This window comes from Aethalodelphis obliquidens, unplaced genomic scaffold (assembly GCF_003676395.1).
Source record: "Aethalodelphis obliquidens isolate GAN/ISIS:26980383/991018 unplaced genomic scaffold, ASM367639v1 scaffold3, whole genome shotgun sequence".
Lineage (NCBI taxonomy): Eukaryota > Metazoa > Chordata > Mammalia > Artiodactyla > Delphinidae > Aethalodelphis > Aethalodelphis obliquidens.
The window spans coordinates 21,029,949-21,057,394 of NW_020837947.1; the positions used below are offsets into that span (position 1 = coordinate 21,029,949).

The 27,446-nt window shown below is 40.0% G+C and overlaps 3 protein-coding genes across 8 annotated transcripts in view; 2 read left to right on the forward strand and 1 right to left on the reverse strand.

Annotated features, from left to right (window-relative positions):
- Positions 1–4,388, forward strand: part of FUCA2 (alpha-L-fucosidase 2) — a 60,583-nt gene extending 56,195 nt beyond the window's left edge. Inside the window, exons 9-10 of one of the 2 annotated variants that reach the window (XR_003428328.1) lie at positions 933–1,055; positions 3,750–4,388. The gene's annotated coding sequence lies outside the window, so the exon portion shown is untranslated. The remainder of the gene's footprint in view (positions 1–932; positions 1,056–3,749) is intronic. The other variant, XR_003428332.1, reaches the window with a different exon arrangement.
- Positions 1–6,247, reverse strand: part of PEX3 (peroxisomal biogenesis factor 3) — a 36,545-nt gene extending 30,298 nt beyond the window's left edge. Inside the window, exon 1 of one of the 2 annotated variants that reach the window (XM_027084760.1) lies at positions 6,032–6,247. In XM_027084760.1, the coding sequence (XP_026940561.1) occupies positions 6,032–6,089 (58 nt within the window). In that variant the 5' untranslated portion in view covers positions 6,090–6,247. Of the gene's footprint in view, positions 1–6,016 lie in introns of both variants that reach the window. The other variant, XM_027084771.1, reaches the window with a different exon arrangement.
- Positions 6,248–6,356: 109 nt separating this feature from the next.
- Positions 6,357–27,446, forward strand: part of ADAT2 (adenosine deaminase tRNA specific 2) — a 106,100-nt gene continuing 85,010 nt past the window's right edge. For 3 of the 4 annotated variants that reach the window (XR_003428338.1, XR_003428339.1, XM_027084783.1), the window contains exons 1-6: positions 6,357–6,581; positions 18,711–18,815; positions 21,205–21,355; positions 22,939–23,045; positions 24,428–24,496; positions 27,366–27,438. Coding sequence is in view for 2 of the 4 variants with exons in the window: in XM_027084783.1 (XP_026940584.1) it covers positions 6,486–6,581; positions 18,711–18,815; positions 21,205–21,355; positions 22,939–23,045; positions 24,428–24,496; positions 27,366–27,438 (601 nt within the window). In the remaining 2 variants the exon portion in view is untranslated. The remainder of the gene's footprint in view (positions 6,582–18,710; positions 18,816–21,204; positions 21,356–22,938; positions 23,046–24,427; positions 24,497–27,365; positions 27,439–27,446) is intronic. The other variant, XM_027084801.1, reaches the window with a different exon arrangement.

A 27,446-nucleotide genomic window follows, 5' to 3' on the forward strand; every position in this document is an offset into this window, starting at 1 on the left:
AGAAGGTCCACTGCTTTCATTAGATTTTCAACAGTGTCTGACAAAAACACTTTAGGAACTACAGTTGACCTCTGAACGACTCCAGGGATAGGGGTGCAGAACACTCCCTTCAGAAGTGGAAAATCTGCTTGTAACTTTACAGTGGGCTCAATTCATAGTTCTGTGCCCTTGGATTCAACCGAGGATCTGTTGTGCTGCAGTATTTACTGAAAGAAGTCTGCATATAAGTGGCCTTGCACAGTCCAAATCTGAGTTGTTCAAAGGTCAAATGTATTGTGTAAGTGGCCCTGTGCAGTTCAAACCTGTTTTGTTCAAGGGTCAACTAACTGTACTGTGTTTAATTTGGTAAATGTAATATATTCTTACTAAAGCTAAAAGATAAATTATTATGGGTTGAAGTGTATCCTAGCCCAAATTAACATGTTGAAGCTCTAGTACTTCAGAAAGTGACATTATTTGGAGATAGGGTCTTCGCAGAGATAATCAAGTTAAAAGGAGGTCACTAAGGTGGGCCTAATCCAGTACGACTGGTGTTCTTATAAGAACGGGAAATTTGGACATAGACATGTGTACAGGAAAGATGATGTAAAGACACAGGGAGGAGAAAGTTATCTACAAGCCAAGGAGAAGGGCCTGGAACAGATCCTCTCTTAAAGCCCTGAGACGGAACAAATCCTGCCAACACATTGATCTTGGATTTCTGGCCTCCAAAATTGAGAGACAATACCTTTCTGTTGCTTAAGCAACTCAGTTTGTGGTACTTCGTTATGGCAGCCCTAGCAAACTGATACAAGGCATTAGGCTAAAATCCCACAATCCATTATTTTCCTCGAGTTAGCACTGAAGTAAATTCCTATACAAGGACTAATTTACCCAGGCTCTCATTTGCAAAATTCATAAATTCTGATTTTGTCTGATTTGTTTCCCTACAGAAGTAAGAATGAAGGCAGAGAATTCATTACCTAAAATGTGGAGTTCAGGATACACCTAACTTGCTGCCTGAAGTTTGGCCCAGAAGAGAGTACATACTGATGGCTGTGGCACCAACTAGGCAGGTAACTTTAAGCAAGTCTTTCCTCTCTCTGGGTCTAAATTTCTTCATAAAATGAAAGGCTGGGATTATATGAGCTTTAAAGTTTCTTCTTTAGCTATGACTTTATTTATGAATAATGAAAACATTCACTAAATATCTCAAAGAATAAATGTAAAATGTTTTGACGTTTCCTTTCAGAACACTGCTGGTAAAGCAAAATATCTTCTAGCCTTCCCATATTACGAATTTGGTTTTCTAAAACCATCACTTAGTGCCTTAATGGATGAAAATCCTTCAGTATAACTATTTTACTAGGTTAATAACGTCAATAAGGGTTTGAAAATAATCTATTAACTTCACTCCCATACAAAAGACCACCAAACCCTTCTATTCTATTTCAGAAATATTTTCTAAACTTTGCCACTTTAGTCCACTTCTCTACCACTGTCTTCATTCAGACCCAGATTATTAATGCTCTTGAACAGGTTTAACAGCTTCCTAACTCTCCTTTGTTTCTGGTCTCACACCTTTCCAATCCATCTTTTATATGCAAAGTGATTTTCTAAAACTTAAATCTGACTGTACTACTGCCATATTTAGAATTCTTCAACACCCTGCCATCATTTCTTAATGTACAGTCCCTGTTCCACTTACATCAGAATTACTGATGGGGTACTTGTTAAAAATGTAGCCTTGGGGCTCTCCTGGTGGCGCAGTGGTTGAGAGTCCACCTGCCGATGCAGGGGACGCGGGTTCGTGCCCCGGTCCGGGAAGATCCCACATGCCGCCGAGCGGCTGGGCCCGTGAGCCATGGCCGCTGAGCCTGCGCGTCCGGAGCCTGTGCTCCGCAACGGGAGAGGCCACAACAGTGAGAGGCCCGCGTACCGCAAAAAAAAAAAAAAGTAGCCTTTAAGGAAGTTCCTTGAAAACATCCCCAAATGTTTTGTCTTATATGATGCTGTACCCCCAATATATAATATTGGTACACAATTGGAGCTCAATAAATATTTGTTGAATGAATTAAAGAATTAATGAACTGTACTCTGGACCTAAAGAATCAGAATCTCGGAGAAAGAATTCTATATTTTCATTAAGTCCCTTCAGTGATTTTTATCCATACTAAAGTCTGAGAAGCTCCAAATTCTGTAGAATGGCACAATAAGGAAGGCCCTTCACAATCTGCACTCTAGCTACTTCTCCAAATTTATCTTTTGCCACTCCCCATTTGTTCCTTGCACTTAGCCATAGTGAAATACACTTTGATTCACCAAAAACAAGGTCTCTGAATCTGCTGAGCAACCCCTTTACCTGTTGTGCCCCCTTCTACTTTGCTAGCTGTAACTCCAGCGGATTCTTTTTAAAATAAATAAATAAATAATTGATTAATTTTGGGCTGCGTTGGGTCTTCGCTGCTGCACACGGGCTTTCTCTAGTTGTGTCAAGTGGGGGCTACTCTTCATTGTGGTGCGTGGGCTTCTCATTGCGGTGGCTTCTCTTGTTGCGGAGCATGGGCTCTTAGGCACGCGGGCTTCAGTAGTTGTGGCTTGTGGGCTTAGTTGCTCCATGGCATGTGTTATCTTCCCAGACTACGGATCGAACCTGTGTCCCCTACATTGGCAGGCAGATTCTTAACCACTGCACCACCAGGGAAGTCCCTCCAGTGGATTCTTAAGGGAGGCTTGCTGAACACCTCCATTATTCTCTCTCTCTATGCTCCCACAGAACCCTGCTCTATTATGGTACTCTAATACTATCACTGTACTACTTTTGTTTATTTCCATTTCTGCTTTCTGGACTGCACTATGAGTTCCTCAAGGTCAAGAATTGTATCTTATTCCTGTGTATCACCAGAGCCCAATATAGAGAGAGTAGTCCCTCTAATTCAAATGTTTGTTGAATGAATGAAAAACCAAAGAGACCAAACATTAGTTTTTTCCCCACCACTGAATGGCCAAGATTCTTGAGCATGCAAGTTGATATCTTACCTAGTTTGCAAATCTGTCAAAATGTGCTACTTCTTCCATGAAGCGCTTTCCTAATTATTTCCAACTGCACAGGCTATCTGCCAGTTTGATATATACAGCATTTTTCAAGTCTTATTGTTTTGTATTTTAATTATTTGTATGCTTCTTGCTGTGGTTTGAATGTTTGTGTCTCCCCTAAATTCATATGTTGAAATTCTAATGCCCTATGTGATGGTATTAGGAGGTGGGAGTCTTTGGGAGGCACTTAGGGCATGACGGTGAGGCTCTCAAGAATGAGATTAGTGGTTTTTTTTTTTTTGTGGTACGCGGGCCTCTCACTGTTGTGGCCTCTCCCGCTGCGGAGCAGAGGCTCCGGACGCGCAGGCTCAGCGGCCATGGCTCACGGGCCCAGCCGCTCTGCGGCATGTGGGATCCTCCCGGACCGGGGCACGAACCCGTGTCCCCTGCATCGGCAGGCGGACTCTCAACCACTGCACCACCAGGGAAGCCCGAGATTAGTGTTCTTATCAAAGGGCCTTCACAGAGATCCCTAGCCCCTTCTGCCACGTGAGACTACAAGAAGTCTGCAACCCCGAAGCGGACCTTCACCTAACCATGCTTGTACCCTGACCTTAGACTTCCAGACTCCAGAACTGGGAGAAATAAATTTCTGTTGTTTATAAGCCACCCAGTCTGTGGTATTTGTTATAGCAGCCTGAACAAACTAAGTCATTTGTTTTCATTCCTTTTAGACCATAAAGTCCATGAAGACAAGAGTGGTGTACTGTGGAAAGAGAATGTGCTTCGGGATCTAACACACCTGGGTTTGAGTTCTAGCTTCCCTGTTCCTAACTCTGGGAACCTCAACAAGTTTTTAAATTCTTAGCACTCTGGTTCCCACATTTTTGAATGGGGATAACAATAACTATCCTGTCATCATCCCCACTGAATAGAAGAGCTTAATACAGGGCCCATTGGGCACCCACAAAATGGTAGCTATTACTATTAAAAATCTCTGTAAATCTTGTATTTCCAATCATATTACCTTCAACACTACAGGCACTGGATAAATATTTCTTAAAATTGATTAACTGATATGTACCATGTTATAGGACCTTTCCCTTGAAGCAGAAAGACTATGAGGCTCAAACAAATGCCAATCATGGTCATCTACTCTTTTTTCTTTTTAGACTGACATCCATTCTTGTTATAAAACACTAGGATTATTTTCTTTTTCTGTTCCTCTGAACCTCTTCCCCCCTTTCTCATTCCTCTTAATCTCTAACTATAAAGCTCTCAATAGATTTTTGAAAAAAATCTATAACTATCTTTCTTTTTTGAATTTTTGAATTTTATTTATTTTTTTATACAGCAGGTTCTTATTAGTTATCCATTTTATACATATTAGTGTATATATGTCAATCCCAATCTCCCAATTCATCATACCTATAACTGTCTCTTAAGTGTACTCTTTTGCTTCCCCTATGATTATATCTAATCTACCATTAGGTTGTTCCATAAATCTGACGGGGTATGCTATTTTTTCTGAGATAGCTAAAGAGATACTATTTTCTTTCCTTCAGTAGAGGCAAAAATATTTTATTTATACTTCTTCCATCACACATAAATCATTAGTTTCTACAAATAAAGTGGACTCAGTAGTCTTTGTGTAATTTAAATATACATTAGATATCAGTGCATGAAGATATTAGAAAATATATTTTATCTATAAAGAATTTTTCAAAGAATGCCATTAAAATTTACATATAATCGAGGGTTTCCCTGGTGGCGCAGTGGTTGAGAGTCCGAGATCCCACGTGACGTGGAGCGGCTGGGCCCGTGAGCCATGGCCACTGAGCCGGCGTGTCCGGAGCCTGTGCTCCGCAACGGGAGAGGTCACAACAGTGAGAAGGCCGCGTACGGCAAAAAAAAAAAAATTTACATATAATCATTATTGATCTGTGGTAGACCTCAGAGAGGAGAAAAACATTCTCCTTGCCTCATTAACAAGAAGCCTGTTTCAAATTTTCAAGAATCAACAGAGCTGAATTATTGATGCTAAGAGTATTGCTAATTTCAAATTGTTTTGGGGCAACAGAATATAATCAATAGTAAGAGAAAAACAACCAAATTCTTTGGGAAACTTCTCTTGTTTTTAACTATTTCTGTAACCAAAGCATGTAGTCAGTGATAATACTTCTCCAAAAACTCAAATGCTAAAAATTTCCTCTTAACAGTCCTACATTTCCTTCTCCTGTATCACACAAGACCTTTTATTCTCTCCTTTAGACCCCTGCATGATTGTCTTATGAGGAAAAAGGCTCTCAAGATTGCTATCTAATCTGTTTCTAAATCTCCTCTCAGCCTGTGCAACTCAGTTATGTGAGCTAGGTGGGAATTCATCCCAATCTTGAAGATCCTGAGAAGATTGCACAACTTCCCGAAAGCACTTTCTTATTGCATAATTTACTACATAGTTTGTATTCTAAAAGAGCTGAAACAGAGCTAAAATATTGATTTGTGTTTCTTTGTCTAGCATATACCTTCCAGTCCTTCAGTACAATTGTGCTGTTTTCAAAAACTCAATTTAACTTTAAACAAGAACTCGAAGTGCAGGCTTTAGTTAACTTCCCTCGAGTATTATGAAACTTCTGCGAACGGTGAATGCCAAAGTACTGGAAGTACCAAACAGAAACGAAGAACCTCACAGTAAAACAATAGAAGAGAAGTAAAAAAATATGTAAGAGAACGGTGCCTTGAAACAGAAAAAAAAAAAAAAAATGTGGTGGGTTCTCCCAAGGTGGGTGAGTAAAAGGCGAGAAACAGAGTAAGCGGCAGTATCAGGGCAAAGGGCACAAATTTCACAACTGCAGGGATGTAAAGAACCCTGGAGGTTTGTCACCCGGTTCCCCGTCCCATGGTTGAACGAATCCTGGGCCATCACCTCTATTTTAGAAGGCAGACATCTCTCTCCCACCCCCTCCTCCCTATGCCCCTTTCCAAGAACGCTGTCACCCACCTCCGAGGACCGTACCCAGGAAGATGCATTTCTTTTTGTGACGTTTCAGAAAATTCCACGTAGATCTCAGCATCTTCAGGCCCTGGGGGTGCGGGCTGCCTAAAGGGAAGGAGGAATGGTTCACCAGGAAAACGTTTCTTCGTCGCCTGGCACGGACTACCCGGCTGGACCGCCGTCGTCCCACTCGTTGCTCTCCAAAAACCACGAACGCGACTTTCCGCAGAGACTGTCACCGGAGTGGGAAGGGGGCGGAGACTGTAGCTGAGCAGCAGCGGTTTCTGTTGCTGCCGGCGCGCCGCCGCCGCCGCCGCTCACTGGCCTGAGGCGCCGTGGTCCGTCTAGAATTCGCTCCCGAGTGCCTCACAGTTCGATTCCCCCGGAAACGACAGCCCGCCCCCACCGCGTTCCGTTGCCAGCGCTCCTCCGCCGCCGCGGCCTCCGGCACTGCGCGAGGCTGCCCCGGTGCAGTATGGAGGCGAAGGTAGGGTCCACGCAGATTACGGGCGGCGCGTGCTCTGTGTTGGCGGAGGAGACCGAAAAGTGGATGGAACAGGCGATGCAAATGGTGAGGGGGCGGGACGTGGATGTATAGGGTGGGAATTTTCTCTGGCTTATCCTGACCGAAGCGTTCGAGTAAACGTCCCCGGGGGTGCTTTCTGGTCTCAGTAATCTCGATGGCGCTCGCATTCTCTGGGTAAACAGCTGGCTTTACTGTCCTGAAATGTTCTTTAGCCCATTCTCACAGTGGTTCTGAGGAAAGGAAGAGACGAAATACAGAAATTATTTCTTTTTCACTTGTTTGAAGTATGCGCCAAACATCCCTATTCGGGGGCTGCTGGCACAGGCGTGCTGCGTCCCCTTGTTTCCTGTGCACATTCGCAAATCCTCGAAGTCACATTATTTTGTATTTAGGACCTCTTGACTCTATCTAGTAGAAGGAAGGAAGCTGAGGATGTTTCCGGTAGAGAACAGGATAAAAACAAGTACCTGAACAGCCAGATTCTCATTCATCTATCCATCCATCCATCCATCCATCCTTTCACTTCCCTCACTCCTTTCAAGACTCCTGATTAAGGAGGGCTCTAATAAGATTTGTGTATAATCCAAGCTTTACCCATACTGACGTGTCCCATCGAACTCTTTAATAGGGATAAAAGTCTATTTGGCATATATGTATATATATATAAATCATGCACACACACCTATATGCATATGTTCATTTAAACTTGTTCCTCATACTCTTTTGAAAGTCACTCACAGTAAAAAAAAAAATCTATTTTGTATTACATTCCAGTAAACACACACAGATAAAATTGAAACAAAAGTTTTACAGAACAGTACTTAATCTTCCTATGTACAGTTTTTCTGGTATTTCTCTTTCATTGCATTTTGGAAAAAAAAATGCTGGTCATCACCCCTGATTTGATTTCATGACCCACTCTTTAAGCCCACTTCAAAATTTATTTCCCCCATTAAACTTACAGGATGCATAACTTTCTGTCTGATATTTTAATGTTCACATGTACCTTTAAATAATTAATTTGTTATTTGTAATATGGAGTTGTCTGTGCTGAACTCCTTTTATGTTACCAAATTCTCCAAGCTGGAGACAAGGAGTTTTCATGTGATATCAAAAATCTCACTCTCCTTACCCCAAATCATTTCAATAGTATCATATGCCTGGCGGTGCCTTTTTTTTTTTTCTGGTCGCGCTGCGTGGCGTGTGGGATCTTAGTTCCCCCACCAGCGATCAAACCCGTGCCCACTGCAGTGGGAGCGCAGAGTCTTAAGCACTGGATGGCCAGGGAAGTCCCTGGGCAGCATCTTTATAAGTAGTGAGGATGATAATAAATGCACATGAAGGCTAAAATATCTCAGATTAAGCTGCATTTATATCTTTCTATGGGCGAGAGACCTGGAGGCCAGGGAATGCTGGAATACTGGGAATTCGTGGTCTCTTCCATTTATTTTCATTTGCTTCAGGAACTCTCCTCAGAGTATTTATGTGGAGCTTGTGTAGATGAAATTTTGAGAGTTGCTGTCATAGAGGACTCAATAGTGGTTCCATAAACAGCTAAGTTTAATCAGTCATTGAGCTTTTCCACTTTGTGTATCAGAAATGTGTTTTCTTTCTGTCCTTTCATATCTTTGTACTATTCTCTAGTCTTCCGGACTAAACATTTGAGTCTTTTTACTACCTTTTGGTATGACCTTGGGCAAGTCACTTTATCCCCCTAGGGTATTGCTTCCTACTCTATAAAATGGGGTGGTTGAACTCCAAGTAATTTCTAAGCCCTCTCTGGCATTGACATTTTTGTCTTTTAATTAGATTATAAACACCTAGGGGTGTGATTACCTAGTTTATCGACACAGGGTCAAGGAAGTCCTTAGTTTGCACTTATTTTTTTGGTTTTGGCCAATAGTATATGTTTCTTCCAGGACTTAAAAAAGGGAAAAAAGGGCTTGTCATAAACCTTGGGCTTTGTCCAACCATTCCCTCCCCACTAAAGAAACTTCAAATCTTAAACTAATTCAAAGAATTGTTGAAGTAATTGAAGGTGTATTATGTACTTCTGAGAAGAATTTATGATTAGGCCAGAAGCACAGCTAGTACCAAATCTGGAGGCAGCAAGTTAATCTCTGATTAATGTGTTCTGAGGAACTTGAAAGTGAAATGTCCAGTATACAAGTAATAGGGAGGATACTAGCATCCCCACAGCACTTGTACAGAGTACACCTATTTATATGACCAGTTCAAGTAATTAGAATGTTTGTCTCTGATGTTAGCATTTGTTGGGCAAAGGCCTGGAGGAATTGGAATGGAGATGGATTCTTTAAAGTATATGACCAAAGGCAGAAAACATAAAAGGAAAATGAATAGGTTTTAGTTATATAAGTATTGAAATCTTCTCCATATTAAAAAGATAAGATACAAAGTAACAAAGCAAATGACAAAGAGGGAAAATATTTGCAATGTAAATAAAAGGACAGGTTTGATAACCTTAATATATAAAGAACTTTTACAAACTAATGAGAAAAGATGTACACCCTAATTTTGAAAAAGTCGAAGGATATGAACATGCTATTCTAAAAGAAATACAAATAACTAGCGAGTGAACAAGTGTGCGATTTCACTAGTAATAAATTAAATTCAAGTTAAAAAGAGTTACAATTTTTCACCTGTTAAATAGGCAAAGGTGAAAAAATTATAGTGCTTGCTGTTGGTAAGGGTGTGTGTGTGAGGAGCTGGCTAGTTGGTTGCTGAAATTGGGGCATCCTTTCTAGAGGGCAACTTTGCTATGTATATATAAAAAAGCCTTAAAACTAGTTTATCCTTTGATCCAGTAATGCCTTTATGGTATTTTTTTTCCCAAATGAAAATATTTTAATGTTTTCTTTTTCTGATTATATAAATAATACATAGTCATAAGAAATTCAAACTATAAAAAGATTTAACAAATTAAGTAATAATTACCTAAAAATCCTACCATCAGAGATAATGTTATAAAAATTTTAGGGGCATCCTTCCATGTATCTCTGTCCATGTGTAAACAGACATATATACTTTTTTCTTATATTAAATCTCTGTGCTAGGTTTTTTCAAATTTATTTTTTGACATATATATGTTTAAATAAATGAAATTACGTATTTTCTTTATGATTGTGAATATCTTTTTCTAGACGTAAATATTTCTTATTTTGGTTTGTTTTCCTCACCCCCATTCCATAATACTTTTATTGCTATGGAATAGATTACCAAAAGTGGGACAAAGGATGTATGTATTTTAAAACCATCTAGACATTTTAAGATTGCCTTCTAGAATTATGCTGCCCAATGTAGTAGCCACTAGCACGTGTGGCTATTTAAGTTTAAATTGATTAAGATGAAATAAAATTAGATATTCAGTTCCTCAGTCACATTAGCTGCATTTCAAGTACTCAGTAGCAACACATGGCCAGTGGCTACCATATTGGACAGTGCAGATCAAGGGATATTTCCATTACTACAGAAAGTTCTGTTGGATAGCACTGGTCTGAAATGGTCATAATTCCATCCCCAGTGTATGAGAATGTTCTGTCCTACCCCTGTTCCCACTAGCCCTGAAATGATCACTCTTTAATATTTGGCAATGTTATAGGTGAGAAGTATTATAATATCTGTGTTACTTTTTTTTGTTGTTCTTTGATAAATTTATCAAACTTTAAATAAAGTTCTCTACACTTTATTATTGTTTGTAAAATCACTATTTTTCATGACAGTTTTCTTTTGGAGAGTTAAGTGTATAATAAAGGTTATTGTTTTAATCATCAGAGAATATAATTCTAAGGGTGTAGGCTTAGAATCAAATAAAAGAATAACAGTGTTGCACTTTTACATTCCAGACACAGTGCCATGGATAGTGTTTCATGTAGGCCATAGTGTATAAGCCCCATAGTAGCCCTACCCTATCAGGTGTGTATTATTACTGGCCTCATCTTCAGAGGGGGACACTGAGGTTTAGAGTGAAGTAAACTTCCCAAAGTTAGGGAGCTGGTAAGGAGAGAGCTGTGACTTGAGCCCAGCCACCTGTCTTCACCCCGCCCTGCCTGTACTGTGCTGTGTTCGGTCACTCACTGCTCTCCAGTGCGCCCTACTGGACCTCTCTGCCTGTTCACTTTCATCCCACTGACTACAGTGTATTGAGCATCCTCATTAGACACTCGGATTGTTTTTTCTCTGTGAATTGCCTAGGCATATCCTCTTTTGCCCAATTTTATTATTAGTTTTATTTAAATAAATCACATTGTAGGAACCTTTTGTATTTTATAGCTATTTCTAGGAATAATTCATAAGGAAGTGATGGAGATATAAAGTTCTTCACTTGTTTATAATAGTGAGGGATTTGAAAAATAGCCCCATGTTCTAGTTAAACAATAGGGGACCAGTTAAATGAATCATAAATATTCATGTAACGGAGCATCATCTAAGTTTAAAAAAATCATGTGCTGAAAAAATATTACTCAACATGGGGAAATGTTTGTAATATATTTCTAAATGACAAAGGCAGACTGTTGAACTGTTTATATAGTATAAATCTATTTGACTGTTTAGAAAACTACGAACATGTATATGCAGGCATAGAAAAAAACCTGAAAACTTTCTGTCACAGAATAATAACAGAGACCATATTTTGGAGTGTTGGGATTGAGTGGTTTTTATTTTTTGATGTGTGGATTTTTTTACCCCCAGGTTTTTTGCCTTGAACATACTTACTTCATAGTTAGGAAAAAAGAAAGCGTGAGTGAGTGAGTGTGTATGTGTGTATGTGTGTGTGAGTGTGTGTGTGTGTGTATTATCAGAGGGTCAGAGATAGAGGGAGAAAAGTTGCAAGTTTTCTAGAATAAATCAATTGCATATTACTGTTCTTGCATTTTCTGGGCGCCTAGTATTACTATAATATTGTGCTAGGTCTGAGGAAAATCCAAAAAGAAAACAAGCACAGACACATGCGTTGTAACAAATGTGGTATGATTTAGTGTTTCCTGTGTGTTAGGCCTTGTGATGCGTGCTAGGCCTGCAAAGGTGAGCAAAACAGGTTTGCTAGTGTTTGGATCTAGTGCTTGCCTCCCAGGAGCATACTGTTTAATTGATGAAATTAAGCCACGCACAAATGAAAAAGTTAATGGTAACAAGTTCAGGGTCCCAAATAAGAGACAGATATAAAGTACTATCAGATAATAGGCGACAAAGTCCTGAGCAAGTCAGTTGAATTAAATTATAGGATGCTTTCTTAACTTTAAAAAGGGAAAGTGGGATGTAGGTGGGTGGAAAAGGAGAGAAAGGTTGATCAAGCAGAGGAACCGTCAAGTCCAAAGAAATGGAGGACTTGGTCTTAGGTTAGGAGGTGATCCAGCTGTTTGTTCAGAATAGGGCTTCCTAACAGGAGCCCAGGTTTTAGGGGGATCTATAAACCCTGACGCTATGTATAAAAGTGTCATGTGCATGTGCCTTTTTCACGTTTGAGAGTCCATAACGTTCATCAGATTCTCAGAGGGGCTCTGGAAAGTTTAAGAACCAAGGACCTAGAAGGATAATGAAACGTTAGGCTGGCTTATTTGGCTGGTGGGAAGCGTGGGTGGTAGTTGGGAGGCTCTCGGTGCCAGGTTGAGGAATTTAATGTTGTAGAGGGAAAAGAGAGCTTCCGAGAGTCATTAGCAGTAACAGCTGTAGCGTAGTTTGACCTTTTGAACGTTATTATTTTCTACCTAAGAGTTGTTTTGGCTAAATTGTCTTTTCCCCTGATTTTTTTTTTTTTCTTTTGTAGGAGATATACCTGGGGACTCACCAAGAGTCTGTGCACACTGCAGTCTGTCCCCATCTCTCCTCCTTTTACCACTGCATCACTAGAGAGTAGTTTATGGGAGCGATGGCTTTAGAGAAACTCCAAAATCTCTTCCATCCTAGAGCTGTCATTGTCTGTAACCTGCGGGCTCTGACTAGAGTGAAGGAAATGACATTTAAAGAGCAATAGAAGTGACATTAAAGACATCTGGAGTAGAGACCAGTAATTGGGCCAGGAAGAAGAGAGATTTCATTCTTCAGTTTTGAAAGATGATAACTTATTAATTTATGAAAGACCAAGTTGCCATTTTAAATAGTAACTGAGCCTTGGCTCCTGTCAAAAAAGATGAGAGAGTTAAAAACCTACCTGCACACACTTCAGACCCACCTTGCCTGAGTTTTTGTGCATTCATAAAGAAGTGATCAGACTTGACAGAAGAGTTGGTGGGAGTATTGGAAAGTACGAGATGGGATGAGTTGAAAATTCTTTTCAGCTTAATTAAATCTATTTTGAATGTGACAGCAAAGCAAATATATATTTGATATATGCATATATACACATGTGTTTTATATACATGTAAACACACCCATCTATATTTTTTTTAATTGAAAAGCATTTCACTCTAAACTCACTTCCATGGAGTTTTTGGGTTATTCTCACCGCCTCCTCCCTAACTCGCCATTCCAGATGCCCACCCCCTCACTGTGAGCTTGGCAACAACTTTAATCAACAACATTATTTGCCTTTTTAAAATACTCCCTTCACTCACATTTTCTCTCTAATTTGGACAGCAAAGGAAGGCATTTCACAAAAAAACACGTTAATCTAAGGAAGTAGGAAGATAATATTCAGGGTTGGGAAATAGAGTTAAAAGGAGATAATTTGCTGGAAGGGAGAAAGAGAAAATCCAAAGGAAAGAATGAAAGGCACAAGCCCCGTCACCTGGAGACCCTGGTGGAGGGGCTGCCAGGCCCTGCAGCGTGGCCCCGGCTGTCTTCCAGGTGTACGAGTCAGGACTTGGAAGGAACCCTGCTGGGCAGCTTGGGTTCACCTTCTCCCCGGCCACTTACTCCCTTTCCTCTTACTCTTGGATTCTCTTCTGCACATTTGAAACGGCCACATAGCCTCACATAGAATTCTTCAGGAGATAGTTTTACAGAAAATCCTTGTCACATGGCTCCCCATTTGTTTACTCTTGCAGTTTTTTTTTTAATCTTTAAACTTCCTATGCCTCACTCTCTTGCTAAATGTCCCCTCTCCTTTTGTCCCTTGAACTAGACCTACTAAGAACCCAAGCACTGATAAAGTAGCTGAACAACGGTAATTACAGTAGAAATTAGAGACAGAGCCATGGCAGAGAGCCCAGGAACCTGACATCTGGTAGGTGCTCCACAAAGACTTGTTGAACAAGTGAGTGGATGGAGCCAGGTTGCCTGGGCTCTAGTCCCAGCCTCTTACAGGGGCTAATTTCATAACCTTCCCATGGCTCAGTCTTCTCATCTGTAAAATGGGGAAGCTCACAGAACCAGTCTCATAGGGTTATAAACTAAATGAATTAATACAGTGCTTAAAATAGTCCTGGATCAAGGTAAGTTTTTCAGTAAGCTCTAAGCTATTAATATTTGCAAGCTCAGAATCAGAACACTTGAGATGTAGACATAACAATCTGTTGTAATAGAAACTAAAAATGTAACTTATAGGCAAGTCACTCTTCAGGTCACTGGTTTCATTCCCTCCCTTCCACCCAAATTGACCCTTCTTTCTTGGCCTAGTTTTTTCCTTGGATCTTCCATAACACCAGATACTCCTGGTTTTCCTCCTACCTCAGTAGGCATCTCTTCTTAATTGCCATTGTAAGAGCCTTCTCTGTTTATTCCACCTTTATTTTTTTTTAATGTTTCAATTTGAAATAATTACAGATTCATAGGAAGTTGCCACAGAGTATACAGAGAAGGCTCACATACCCTTCAGGCTGTTCCTTCCAATGGTAACATCTTCCGTAACTGTAGTAAAATATTAGAGCCAGGAATGTGGCATTGACCCAGTCTGCAGGGCTTGTTCAGATTTCATCACCTTTATGTGCTAACCTTAAAGCATTTGTGTATGTGCGTGTGTCTGTGTGTATGTGTAGTTCTATGCAATTTTGTCACCTGTTTAGTTTTGCGTAATCACCACCAGAACTGCTCCATCACCACAAGGCTTCCTCATGCTACCTCTTTATAGCCACCATCCCTCCCAAACCCTAAACCCCGGCAGTCATTTATCTGTTCTCCATACCTGTAGTTTTGTCATTCAGGAATGTTTTATACATGACTATGTCACCTTTGGGGATTTATTTTTTCATTCAACATAATTTCCTTGAGATCCATCCAAGTTTTGAGTCAATTAATAGTTGATTCCTTTTTATTGCTGTGTAGTTTTCCATGGATAGATGTAGCACACTTTGTCTAACCAGTCACTCTTTGAAGGACATTTGGGTCATTTCCAGTTTTTGGCTATTATGAATAAAACTCCCATGAACATTCATGTCTGTATACAAAATTGTGTATTGTATGAACATAAGGTTTCATTTCCCTGGGTAAATAAATGCCCAGGAGTGCAATTGTTGGGTCATATGTTAAGTGCATGTTTAGCTTTTTAAGGAACTACCGAACAATCTCCCAGGGTGGCTGTACCGTTTTACATTCCTACTGGCAATAGATGAGTGATCCTGTTTCTCTGCCTTGCTGGTATTTGGCACTGATACTTTCTATTTTAGCCTGATAAAAAGTAAATACTTTCTATTTACTTTTTATTCTGCTAAGTGTGTAGTGATAATCTCATTGTGGTTTTAATTTGCCTTCCCTAATGGCTAATGTTGTGACCATCTTTTCATGTGCTTATTTGCCATCTGTATGCCCTCTTTGATAAAATGTCTTCAAATATCTGTTGCCCGTTTTCTAACAGTTTTTTTTTCACTGTTGAATTTTGAGCATTCTTTACATAGTCCCGATCTAGACTTTTGTTGAATTTGTGGTTTGTAAATATTTTCTTCCCGTTTTAGCTTATCTTTTCTTCCTCTTAACAGGGTGTATTAGTTTCCTATGGGTGCTGTAACAAATTACCGCACATCTGATAGCTTAAAACAACACAAGTTTATTCTCTTATCGTTCTGGAGGCCCAGAGTCCACACTGAGTTTCACTGTGCCAAAACCAATTGTCAGCAGGGCTGTGTGCCCTCTGGAGGCTCTAGAGGAGAACATGTCTCCTTGCCTTTTCCAGCTTCTAGAGCGACATTCCTTGCTTGGTTCATGGCTCCTTCCGCCATCTTAAAAGTCAATAGAGTAGCATCTTCAGCTCTCTCTGCTTCCATCATCACAGTGTTTTATACTTTATGTGTCAGATTTCTCTCTGCCTCTCTCATAAGGACACTTATGACTGCATTTAGGGCCACCTGAATAACCCAGGGTAACTTTCCTGTTTCAAGATCCTCAACAAATACTTGATGGATGAAAAAATGATTTGTCTCTCTTGTGTACCCCAGGTTATGTGTCGTCCCAAGCTTATTTCATTTTGTTTTCCTTCAATTAATTTTTTATTTTTGTGAAGACAAACAACACAAAGGAAAACTGATCAACATATTTGAACAGGAACTTCACAAGAGATATCAAAATGTCAGTAAACTTACGAAAAAATGGTAAACCTCTTAACTCACCAGGGAAATGAAAATTAAAACCACAAACACTACCTCATAGCCATCAAAATATCCAAAATAAATAATATTAACAATTCCAGTTGTCAGTGAGGATGTAGAGCAACGGGAACTCTCACACATTGTTCATGGGAATGTAAATTATTACAACCACTTTGGGAAACTGGCAGTATCTATTGTACTAAAGGCAAACACACACAATAGCCTCTAACCCAGTAAATTTACTGTTAGGTATATACTCAACAGAAATTAATAGTACCTGAAGAGACAGGTATAAACATGTTCATACGGCATTATTAGTAATAATCAAGAAGTGGAAACAACCCAAACATCTATCAACAGATTGTATAAATAAACTGTGGTATATGCATACAAAGTAATATAGGGCAATGAAAGTGAACAACAGTTACAGGAATGAACATGGATGCAACTTAAAAACATGTGAAACAAAAGCAGCTAGAAACAAAATATATACGCCGTGAGTCCATTTATATAAAGTTCAAAAGCAGGCATAGTTAAGTCAGAATAGTGATTTAAGCTTACTTTAAATTTCATTCTTTGTGTGATGATTGCCTTAACTGCACCAGTACTTAGTCTCCACCCTCCTCAGCTGTCAGTCCTCCTCCTGGCTTTCCTTTCTATAGTAGCCTATGCTACATTTGTATATTTATTTGTATATAGTCACCAAACCTTGGAGCTCTTCAGTCTTTCAAACTTTGCATAAACTGGGTATGCTTTAACTGTTTTTACAGAACTGGGACAGCACTAGCCTGTGGGTAGTTCATGACACAATTCTGAAGAATGCGGTCTTATTGCTTCAGATACTGTCTCTTTACACCTCTCCATGCCCCAGCTCTATCCCACCACTCCAGATGGGAGAGAAGTACAGTATGCTCCCACCACGTGCCTCTCCTTTCAGCGCTTTTGGCCAAATGATAAGTGTCAGTTGAGCAAGCTTGAAGCAGCTAAGGAACCCACGCTGGCATTATGATAGGACGTTATTGCTACTGTAAATAGTGTAGCTGGGAGCAAGAGGCTAGTGCGGGAGATAGAACACACTGTTTTCAGCTAAGTCTTCAACTTGGCACTTTATATGCCCTATGGTGTGTGAAAATACCTCCGCTTAAATGGGAGTCTCGTCTTCCAAAGGGTCTCCGGCCTGCCACAGTAGGAAATGCTGTGCCTTTCTAGAAACAGCTGTACTTGGGATTTTTAATTGTAGTGAGGTGGCAATGATTGTATACTAGTCCAAGAGTTGCACCCGTTTAAGGTTCTCTCTCACCTGTGGTATCAGGGCATCCCAGAGGTAACCTGCCTGTTTTTGCTCTCTGCCTGAAGAAGTATTCCTTAGCTGTCCTGGGCCCCGGAGCTGCTGGAGTTCCCTCAGCCATAGCGCTAGAAGAAAAATGGGCAGCCTCTGATAGAGGGGAGACTTTGCAAATATAATAAATTGGTTTGCCATTCCTGGGATGGTGATGGAACTATGCCTAAACTTATTTTTCTCATTTGTGTTTTTCAGTTGAGGTATACTTCACATACAGTGAGATGCACAGTTCTTAAATGTATTATTCAGTTTTGAGTGATGCAGACATCTGTGTAAGCCACATCCTTATCAAGATAAAGTTTTCACCACCACAGAAAATTTCCTTGTGTCCCTTTCCAATCTACATATCCCCTTTCATGAAGCAACCACCGTTCCAATTTCTTTCATCGTAGTTTAGTTCAGTCTGTTCTAGTACTTCACATGATTTGACTTCTTTTCCCTTAGCATGTCTGAGATTCATCCATGTTGTTGTGTGTATCAGTAGTTTGTTTCTTCTTATTGCTGAATAGTCTTCTATTGTGTGAATATGCCACAGTGTGTTTATTCATTCTTTTGTTGATGGGCACCTGTTCTATTTCCAGAGTTCGGCTCTTAGGAATCAAGCTGTTATGAACATTCTTTTACAAGGTTTTTTGGTGGACATATATTCCCTTCTCTTAAATAAATACTTAGGAGTAGAATAGGCTATATGTTCACAGGCTATATGTATGTTTACTTCTTAAAGAAACTTCCAAAATGTTTTCCAAAGTGGTTATGCTATTTCTTTGTATAGAGTGCTCCTAAACTTTTATTGTCTCACTTAGAGCAGAAATTGTGGGCACAGGGAGATATCCAGTCTGGTCACCTTTATGCTGTTGGAACTCTAGAGGATATTTTCTGTAATTTTTAAAGAAACAAAACAATAAGTAGAATTTCAACAAGGAAAGAATTTTAATAAAAGATTTATAAATGTTACTTATTCTTCTACCTCTTTGCAGATATATACACTATCTCAGAAAAGGTGCATAGACCCTGGCAATTAAAAAAAAAGAATCAATAGCAAAAAGAGTCAGCAGCAGTCTTTTGATTACTTCTCCCTCCAGTGAGAAGAAAAAAGTCAGGGGACTCAGGACCCATGAAGGGGATTTGTTCCTGAGTCTCCTTAATATGGATATGATAGAGAACAAAGGCACTAAATACTAATATCTAGTATTAGTATTATACTAAAATACTATGTTTGAGAAAAGGGAAGGCTGACCTGCATTTCTTTGTTCTGGTGTTTGTACGTGTGTGTACTGCTCAGGCTGCATCTTTTCTCTCCTACCATCTTTTCATGTTTTGAACATTACCTCTTAGATTTTCCATTTTGTCTTTCAGGCCAAAGAAGCCCTAGAAAATATTGAGGTTCCTGTTGGCTGCCTTTTGGTCTACAACAATGAAGTTGTAGGGAAGGGAAGAAATGAAGTTAATCAAACCAAAAATGTATGTGAGTTGAATAGTATAATTGCAGACATATGGAAGTGATGGTAGGTGTGGAATGAATTTATCGTAGATGACTAGAAGATGGGTCTGTGTAGAGTCCCGTGAGTATCAATGGAAGGATGGTTTCCCTAAACATCTCTTTTTTTGAATGCCCTTTTTTTTCTGATTATAAAAGTGATACATGTTGATTTTTTTAATGAAAATTCTACTTTATAGTAGAATTTCTACATCAATTTAATTCATATCGTATCCTTTAGTACCTTTAAATAATGTATTCCTCGTGGTAAATTAAAAAGTCACCCTCAGTTGATAGCTATGGAAGTATAAAAAGATTGTATAAAGGAAGCTATTCCTAAATCAGATAATTCAGTGAAATACAGTCTCCACCACCTGCTGTCTCTATCTACAGGTACACTTGAAAAGCTTGTGTGACTTTAATTTATTGTGGTTAGGTTGAGAAGTTCATGAATTAAGGCAACACTTCCTGAACATGGTATCACAACAGTGTGTCACAGTGAGTATAATGAAGTATCAAGTTTTAGGATTATAAGAAGTGCTAGGTGGACCCGAGGATAGCTTATGACTTTAATACCCCTCACACAGACCTTGATCTTACCTGGGAGCCAGAGAACACGCTGGCGTTGGAACTGGTGCTGTGAGGACTTTAAAGTTCATCCATCACATCTATCAAAAAGAAAACTCAGATTTAGTGAAACACAAGCAAAACAGGAACCCAGATTCATGAAGCAATTGTTATGTGGATATCAAAATGCTTCTGAGATAAGTAATAAACCATAATACAGCAATTAGTGAATATGCAGATACTTATGCAGGAGTGGAATTTTGTGTTTTAGATAATTGTCATATCTCCCTATGTGTATTTTGTAGTTCAGTACAGTATCTTTAAGGTGAGATCACTGAATGTGCTAGCAACACCCATCTAAACCCCCAGTGACCTGGGTTTCTTACACACCTTGAAATTAACAGAAATTAACAGATTTATTTTTAGTTTTCTATGCTCTATAGAAGATTACCCTATAATCACAGTATAGAAAGACTCTTGACCCCAAATGAGGAGACCCCAATCCTGCTTTTGGCTCTGATACCATCACCCTCTGTCACCACCACCATCACCTCTCCCAGCTGTGTGTCTTTAGTAACCTCCTAACGTAGCTTAGCTTCTGGTTCTTCAGCAGTAAAAGAGTTGATGGAGGTGATTTAGGTCAACGATTACTTCTTGAGAACTATGGGGACATTTGATTCAGTAGTTCTGAATCTGATTTTTAAAAAGCACCCGAGTTGGGGAAACTTTTCTTTTTTAAGCTCCCCATTTGGTGCTGGTATGCAGTCATGTGTGGGAACCTCTTTGCTAAAGCACCTTCCAGCTCCGAGTTTATATTATTTCTGGGCCAGCAATGCTCCCATCTGCCTCTGGCTTCCATGGTACCTTGGCCACTGTGCCAGCACTTTCCACACCCTGCCCTATGTCACAGGTAAATGAACACCTTTCTGTTTGTCCCATCAAATTTTATGCTCGTTGAGGACAGAGACTTTTTTTCCCACAAAGAGTTTAGCACAGTGGCTTATACATAGTTGACATTCCATGTAAGTTTATTGATAAACATGATTATCATGAATATTATCAATAATTATCACATAGCAGAGTGCATATATCACGTTATGCGTCATTGTGCTTCATATAATTCAGATCGCTTTATGAGATGTAGATACCAGTATATCCAGTATTACACTGGGGAAACCAAGGCTTGGAGAAGCTGTGTAACTTGCCCAGGGCTGTATAATCAGTAACATCACAGTCAGGATTCAGATTGAAGTGTGGTTCATTCCAGACTATGTGATTTCTCCTCTACTCAACTACTCCCATGAGGTATCTGAGACTGGTACCAAATGTCTGCTTCTCTCTAGAGTCTGCCAGTATATAAAATCTCATCCCAAAGAAAATACAAGTGATGACATTCCAGTGATGATATTCTAAATATAGATTTGCTTAGAGTGAGGTCAGTGACAGCCTTGAAAACATTCGTATTTCAAGTGTCCCCTGAAATATTCAGGAACCATAGACACATTTTTTTTTGAGACTTCTCTCTCTATGGCATTTTAATTGAAAGAGTGTCCCCTAAAGTATTTAGGTACTTAACTAAAAATAGAGCATAATTCGTGTGGCATCTCAGATTAGGTGTCTTTTGTTGGTGAGGTTATGGTACTTGAACTAGGAACTAGAGTGTCAACTGCTAAGGGTGTCCTGAAACCTTTATTTGCTAAAATGCTGGCAGAAATGATAGACCTATTTTTCATATTTACTTTTGAATATTTGTAAAATACAGTTACATGTAGCCAACAAGGTCAATGCAAGCACCTCTTCTTTCAGGCTACTCGACATGCAGAAATGGTGGCCATCGACCAGGCCCTAGATTGGTGTCGTCGACATGGCAAGAGTCCTTCCGAGGTGTTTGAACACATGGTGCTGTACGTCACCGTGGAGCCGTGTATCATGTGCGCAGCCGCTCTCCGCCTGATGAGTATCCTTTGACTTCATGGGTTAATGTCTCGTACTCTTCCTGTGAACTCGAAAATGGCCAAACATCATAGTAGAAACATAACCCATTTCTACTCCATGAAAACAGAGACTTATGAAACAAATTATAGGAGGTGCACATTATAAAATACAGTATCCCTTGGCCAAAAAATTTTTAGGAAAGATTTTTGAATAATAAAATTACCTCGTTTTTAATATCAATAAACATATAACTATTAAGTAAGCTAGAGCAAGAAACACATGACAAACTGTCGTGTAAAGATAAACCATAAATTAGATTATAAAACGGTGTGCATAGGAAAAGATCTGAAGACTATGCATCTGTTTTGCCTTTAGTGAAGAGATTATAGGTGATTTAAAATTTTTCTTTCTCTGTTAATATGCTTTTATTGTTTATTTTTGCCATGAATACCTATTACATAGAAGGCTTGAAAAATTTTAAGTCAGAAGTAAATACAAAGGAAAAAACAAATCATTTATGATACTATAATTGTAAATAAATGGGAAATTGATAAAGTTACAGCTCTTTGAATTCTGTCTTTCACAGAATAAGCGACACAAATACTGAATACAGCAAGTTAACCTCTAAAGATCTTTTAAAAAATTATTTGATAATTCAACAACTCAATTTCATACTTGCATATTTTTATGTACTTATTTTGCTGTGTGTGAATCATTTAATCACTTTAAAAATAATAGAGAGGGTTTTGAATATGAAAATAGGTACAGTTTCCACTTTATAAGATCTCTGCCCATCCTGCCTTACAGAGTGGCTCTGCTTTAGTCTGGTTTGTACTAGGTCACAGGTTGTATCTGTTTGAGGAAAGAACAGGGAAAAATCTATTATTTTTAAGAGGTGAAAATCCCTGGATTAAATTCCTGCCTCCTTTCTGGCTCCAATTCTCTAACGATTCCAAAAAATCATCTAGGAAAGATCAGAGAGAGCACGGAGCTCTGAGCATTCAGCAGCTACACAGTCAGTTTTCATTCCGTTTGCAGTTGTGACACATTAGTTTCTATATTCTTTAAATCTCTTTCTTTTGTGTAACTGGATTGTGTAACTGGATTTTTAAGACGAAGCCTAAGTTTAATTATTTTTTGATAAGTGTGGCTGTTTTCTTGATAATTAATTTATTTTTTGGCTGCGTTGGGTCTTTGCTGCTGCATGCAGGCTGTCTCTAGTTGTGGTGAGTGGGGGCTATTCTTCATTGTGGTGAGCGGGCTTCTCCTTGCAGTGGCTTCTCTTGTTGTGGAGCACGGGCAATAGGCACGTGGGCTTCAGTAGCTGTGGCTCGTGGGCTCTAGAGCACTGGCTCAGTAGTTGTGGCGCACGGGCTTAGTTGCTCTGCGGCATGTGGGATCTTCCCGGACCAGGGATCAAACCCGCGTCCCCTGCATTGGCAGGTGGATTCTTAACAACTGCACCACCAGGGAAGTCTCAGTTTAATTGTTTTTAAGAGTAGCATGGCCTTTCCTCTCCAGGCTAGCTGGTATAAACCCACCCTAGTTTTGTCACAGTAGGCACTTGAACTGCACACTCTTTGTAGGACCTTAATTCTTCCTTAGAAATCCCGCTGGTTGTCTATGGCTGTCAGAATGAACGATTTGGTGGTTGTGGCTCTGTTCTAGATATTGCCTCTGCTGATCTACCAAATACTGGGAGACCATTTCAGGTAACGTGGACTGTTATACTTTTTCCTTTTTTCTAATTACTGTGATCTCACGATGGGCTTGCAAATAGTTAGCGTGTGCTCAGTACACCAAGAAGCCACGCTAGAACCAGGTGGGCTCTCGGGACCTCTGGTCAACGTCATTGATGCATCAGTGTAAGACCACAGGTAATCATTTCCAGGTGAGTGCTCAGCTCTCTTAATTAACAGAATTCCTCCAGAAGGAGAGTCCCCAGCCTTCTGAGTTTTCCTCTAACAGTCTTCACCCATGCCTTCAGCTATGTTTGAGGACCCTACCACTGTGGGCGTTCTCCATCCATGCGTATGCCTGGCTCCACGCTGTACCAAGTTTGTGTGAGGCTTGGTTACAGTAGATGCTATTTACAGTGAATGTACAATAATTTTGCACAAAGTCAGTCGTTTTGCTTGATTGCCCTGTACTATTTTTGGTGCCTAGCAATCGATACCTGTTTTCATTATTTTTTTTCCTGCCTTTTTAATGTTGAAATTTCCCCCAGGCCCAAGAATCCACTTAGAAATTCTTCTTTCCCTTGAACCTTGCCACTTCTCCCAAAGTTTTTATGTTTAAGGCTATGAACAGTAGGAATTTATATTTCAGCATTTGGTCTGTAGACAAATGCCAGTTTCCATAAACTGGTTTGATTGTTTTTTTCTCCAGATGTAAGGTTGATCCTAAAAGTATTATGCTTTAAAAAGAAAAGGACTTAACAAATTGCTGGACATGGTGGGTAGTTAACAACAAAGACCTCAGATATTCTTGGGAGAATATTAAGTACCTATGAAGGGCTAAATTTGGCTGAATCCCACTGAGAACAAGATTTGGAAAACATTCTATTTTGAGTTTTGCCAGATGAACATTGGCTTTCTTAACAACTCGTGCACTTTTGAGAATAGATGACTTTTGACATCACATCAGAAAAGAAATTGTAATAGAATGATGGAGAGTAAGCAATACAGTTAGCTTGATCATTAAAAAAATAGGCAAAGTGATTTGCTTTTTCCAGTTGCTTCTATCAGTAGCTCAAATTTTGCTTACATAACTCTTCGCAAGTGAATTGCTGACTCTACTTCATTTATGAGAAAGATCTAAAGAATTTCTCAAAGCTTCTGGGCAGAACAAAGATGAGCTATTGGATATCAGACATGGGGGAACATTTTTGACCAACATGCCGGTGACATTGAGTGCACACCATCCTCTCCTGCACGTCCCTGCACAGAATCCAACAGTATCTGGTTGAACCAAAAAATAAGTTCACTTGCAGTGTGTGTACCTGGCCAGATTGGCTCCATCAAAATGAATGGCCATGGTTTGAAGCCACATCTCCAGATTTGATGCCAAAATATGTTTTTTTTTTTTTTTACAGTGTTTTGAGATTCTAGAGAAACTATCGATACCCCAGGCTTCTGGATGCTGTGTTTTCTACTTTTATTTGGTTGGCTTAGGGTGTGGGTAGGGGTGAGGCGGGAATTTGTGGGAGGTGGGATGCTGTTTTTGTATTGCAGAATTATAGATTCTTTTAATACTGTATTATAAGCAGCATTAAAGTTCATAGAGGAGACCTACAGAACTATTCTTTTCAAAGAAGATGATGATTAATTTACTTTACCTGCCTTGTGTAAAAAAACTATTTTAATTAAGAATATGTGCTTTTTGTTAAAGCCACAAATTTGTAGCTATACTAGATGCCCGAAACGATTACCTTAGTAGCTTAGAGAGATCCAGTTTCCTTCTCCACCTGTAACTCAGTGGGTCTGGTCCCTGAGTGCACATTAGAATCACCTGGAGAGCTTGGACCCAAGCCTGTGCTTGGTCCCCACCCCAGACCCACTGAATCAGAAGCCGTGGAGGGAGGGGGAGCATTGGTATTTTTTTAGTGAGCTCCCAAGTGATTCCACTGAGCAGCCAAGGTGGAAAACCAAGGTTCTAACTTTACCTGAGAGGAGAGTGCTTTGTGCAGGTGGGTGCTCCTGAGACAATGAGGAGAGGTGGGGGACCCGGGGGGCGGGAACACTGAACAGTGTAGGAAACACTGTACTCACCAACATGGTTAGAAGATGAAGTACTGAGAAGCCAAGGGAGGAGAGGGTTCAAAAGAGAAGCAAGTGTAGCCAGGAGTCTCCACGACTGCAGAGAGTTGAGGAGAGTGAAAAGACCAGTGTTTTGGTCAATAGGGGCCCTTGAGATATCTAAGAGGGCAATCCTGGGAGCACAAGCCAGTGAGGATGAGGTTGGGGAGGAACTGAGAGCCGCAAAAGTGACGGCCACGATTCGGGAACGTTCTCTGGGAGGAGCAGGGTATCAGCTTGCGTGGGGGACAGGGTAGAAGGAAGATTATCGGGTTTTTTTTCCAGCTTTATTGAGATATAATTGACGTACAACATTGTGAGATTATAAGGTGTACAGTGTGATGATTTGATGCTTGTATACAGCAAAATGTTTATACCACAATAAGGTTAGTTCATACATCCTTCACTTCATATAACTACTATTTTGTTGTTGTTGTTATTACGTTATGGTGAGAACACTTAAGCTCCCCTCTCATAGCGACTTTCAAGCATACAATACAGTATTGTTCTCTTTAGTCACCATGCTGGAACTTACTCTTCTTATAACTGACGGTTTGTACCCTTTGACAAAAGTCTCCCCATTTCCCCCACCCCCTCCGCCCCTGTCAACCACTATTCTACTCTCTGTTTCTATAAAGAAAGTATTGTATATATGGTCATATATATATATGTATATATGAATATTATTCAGCCATAAAAAAAGAAGGAAATTCTGCCATTTTCAACAGCATGGCTGGACCTCAGGGGTGTCATGCTAAGCAAAATAAGCCAGGGAAAGACAAATACTGTATGATCTCCCTTACATGTGGAATCCAAAAACATCGAACTTGTAGCAGGTGGTTTTGATGGGGAAGGTTTATGCAGGTTTTGTGGGCCCAGGCAGGAGCCAGCTGAAGCACAAGAGAAAGGGAGGCTCATCTTGAGCAGTGGACCACACTCGCCGGCCCAGTGCTGGCTCCATCCTCTCCTGGGCACTGCTTCCAGATGGAAGATTCCCTGGTATCTCCTCCATTCATTGCATCACTCGTGCACCTCCAAAGGGGGCAGCGTATCAAGTCCAAACACCTTCAAAGCCCTATATATTTTGACTTCGTTTTTATTGCTTTCATTTCTTTCCTTGCACTCCCTTAATAATCACCCCACCCCCATCAGTTGGTTTTCTCACTCACGACCTAAGCCTATTCCTACTCTTTCCCTGAGATGATCTGCTCACTCTTTTAAAATATTCTCTATCGTTAAGGCAAGTTTAAGTTTCATCCCCCTGCTGTTACCACAATTTCTATTCTTTCACATGTTGATCACTTCTCTGAAGGAATCTACCAAAGATAGAACAAACTGAACACTCAAAAAAACATCCTTTGTAGTAAGGATCGACTGATTTTTTCTTTAAAGAGCCTGAGGGTAAATATTTTAGCCTTTGTGAGCCACTTACATCTCTGTCACATATTATTTATTTTTTAACCCTTTAAAAATATAAAAACCATTCTTAGCTGACCATTTCTAGCTGTGGACTGCCAACCCTAGCTCTATAGAATCAAACACTTAATGGGCCACCAGTAAAGAACAGCAGATAAAAATAGGTTAGTGTTGGGCTTCCCTGGTGGCGCAGTGGTTGAGAGTCCGCCTGCTGATGCAGGGGACACAGGTTCGTGCCCCGGTCCGGGAAGATCCCACATGCTGCAGAGCGGCTGGGCCCGTGAGCCATGGCCGCTGAGGCTGTGCGTCCGGAGCCTGTGCTCCGCAACGGGAGAGGCCACAACAGTGAGAGGCCCGCGTACCGCCAAAAAAAAAAAAAAAAAAAAAAAATAGCTTAGTGCTTAGTGAGCGCTTAATGATATGCCAGGTATTTAACAGGGGTTATATTATCTAATCTCATTTAATCCTCACAAAATCCTTTTGGGTTAATTGCTATAATTCCCTGTATTTTACATATGAGGGAACCGAAGCATAGAAAGTTTAAGTATCCTACCCAAGATCACATAGCTAGTGATTTGTATTATGATCACACAGTAGTTGATTGAGAAATAATAATTAGTTGATCGAGAGAGATGTTTGAGACCATATGTCTGGTTTTTTTGGGGGGAAATATGCTTCCTTACCCATGTTACTAATATCCTCAAGGCATGTTAACACTGGAAATGTGTTTACATAATTCTGTATATATTGCAGTTTTTGTGGGATACAATACACATTTTCCTAGGCCTACATTCATTCTCAGCTTTCTCGTTTCATCAGTGCATCCCTGGATATCGGGCTGAGGAAGCAGTGGAGATGTTAAAGACCTTCTACAAACAAGAAAATCCAAATGGTCAGTTT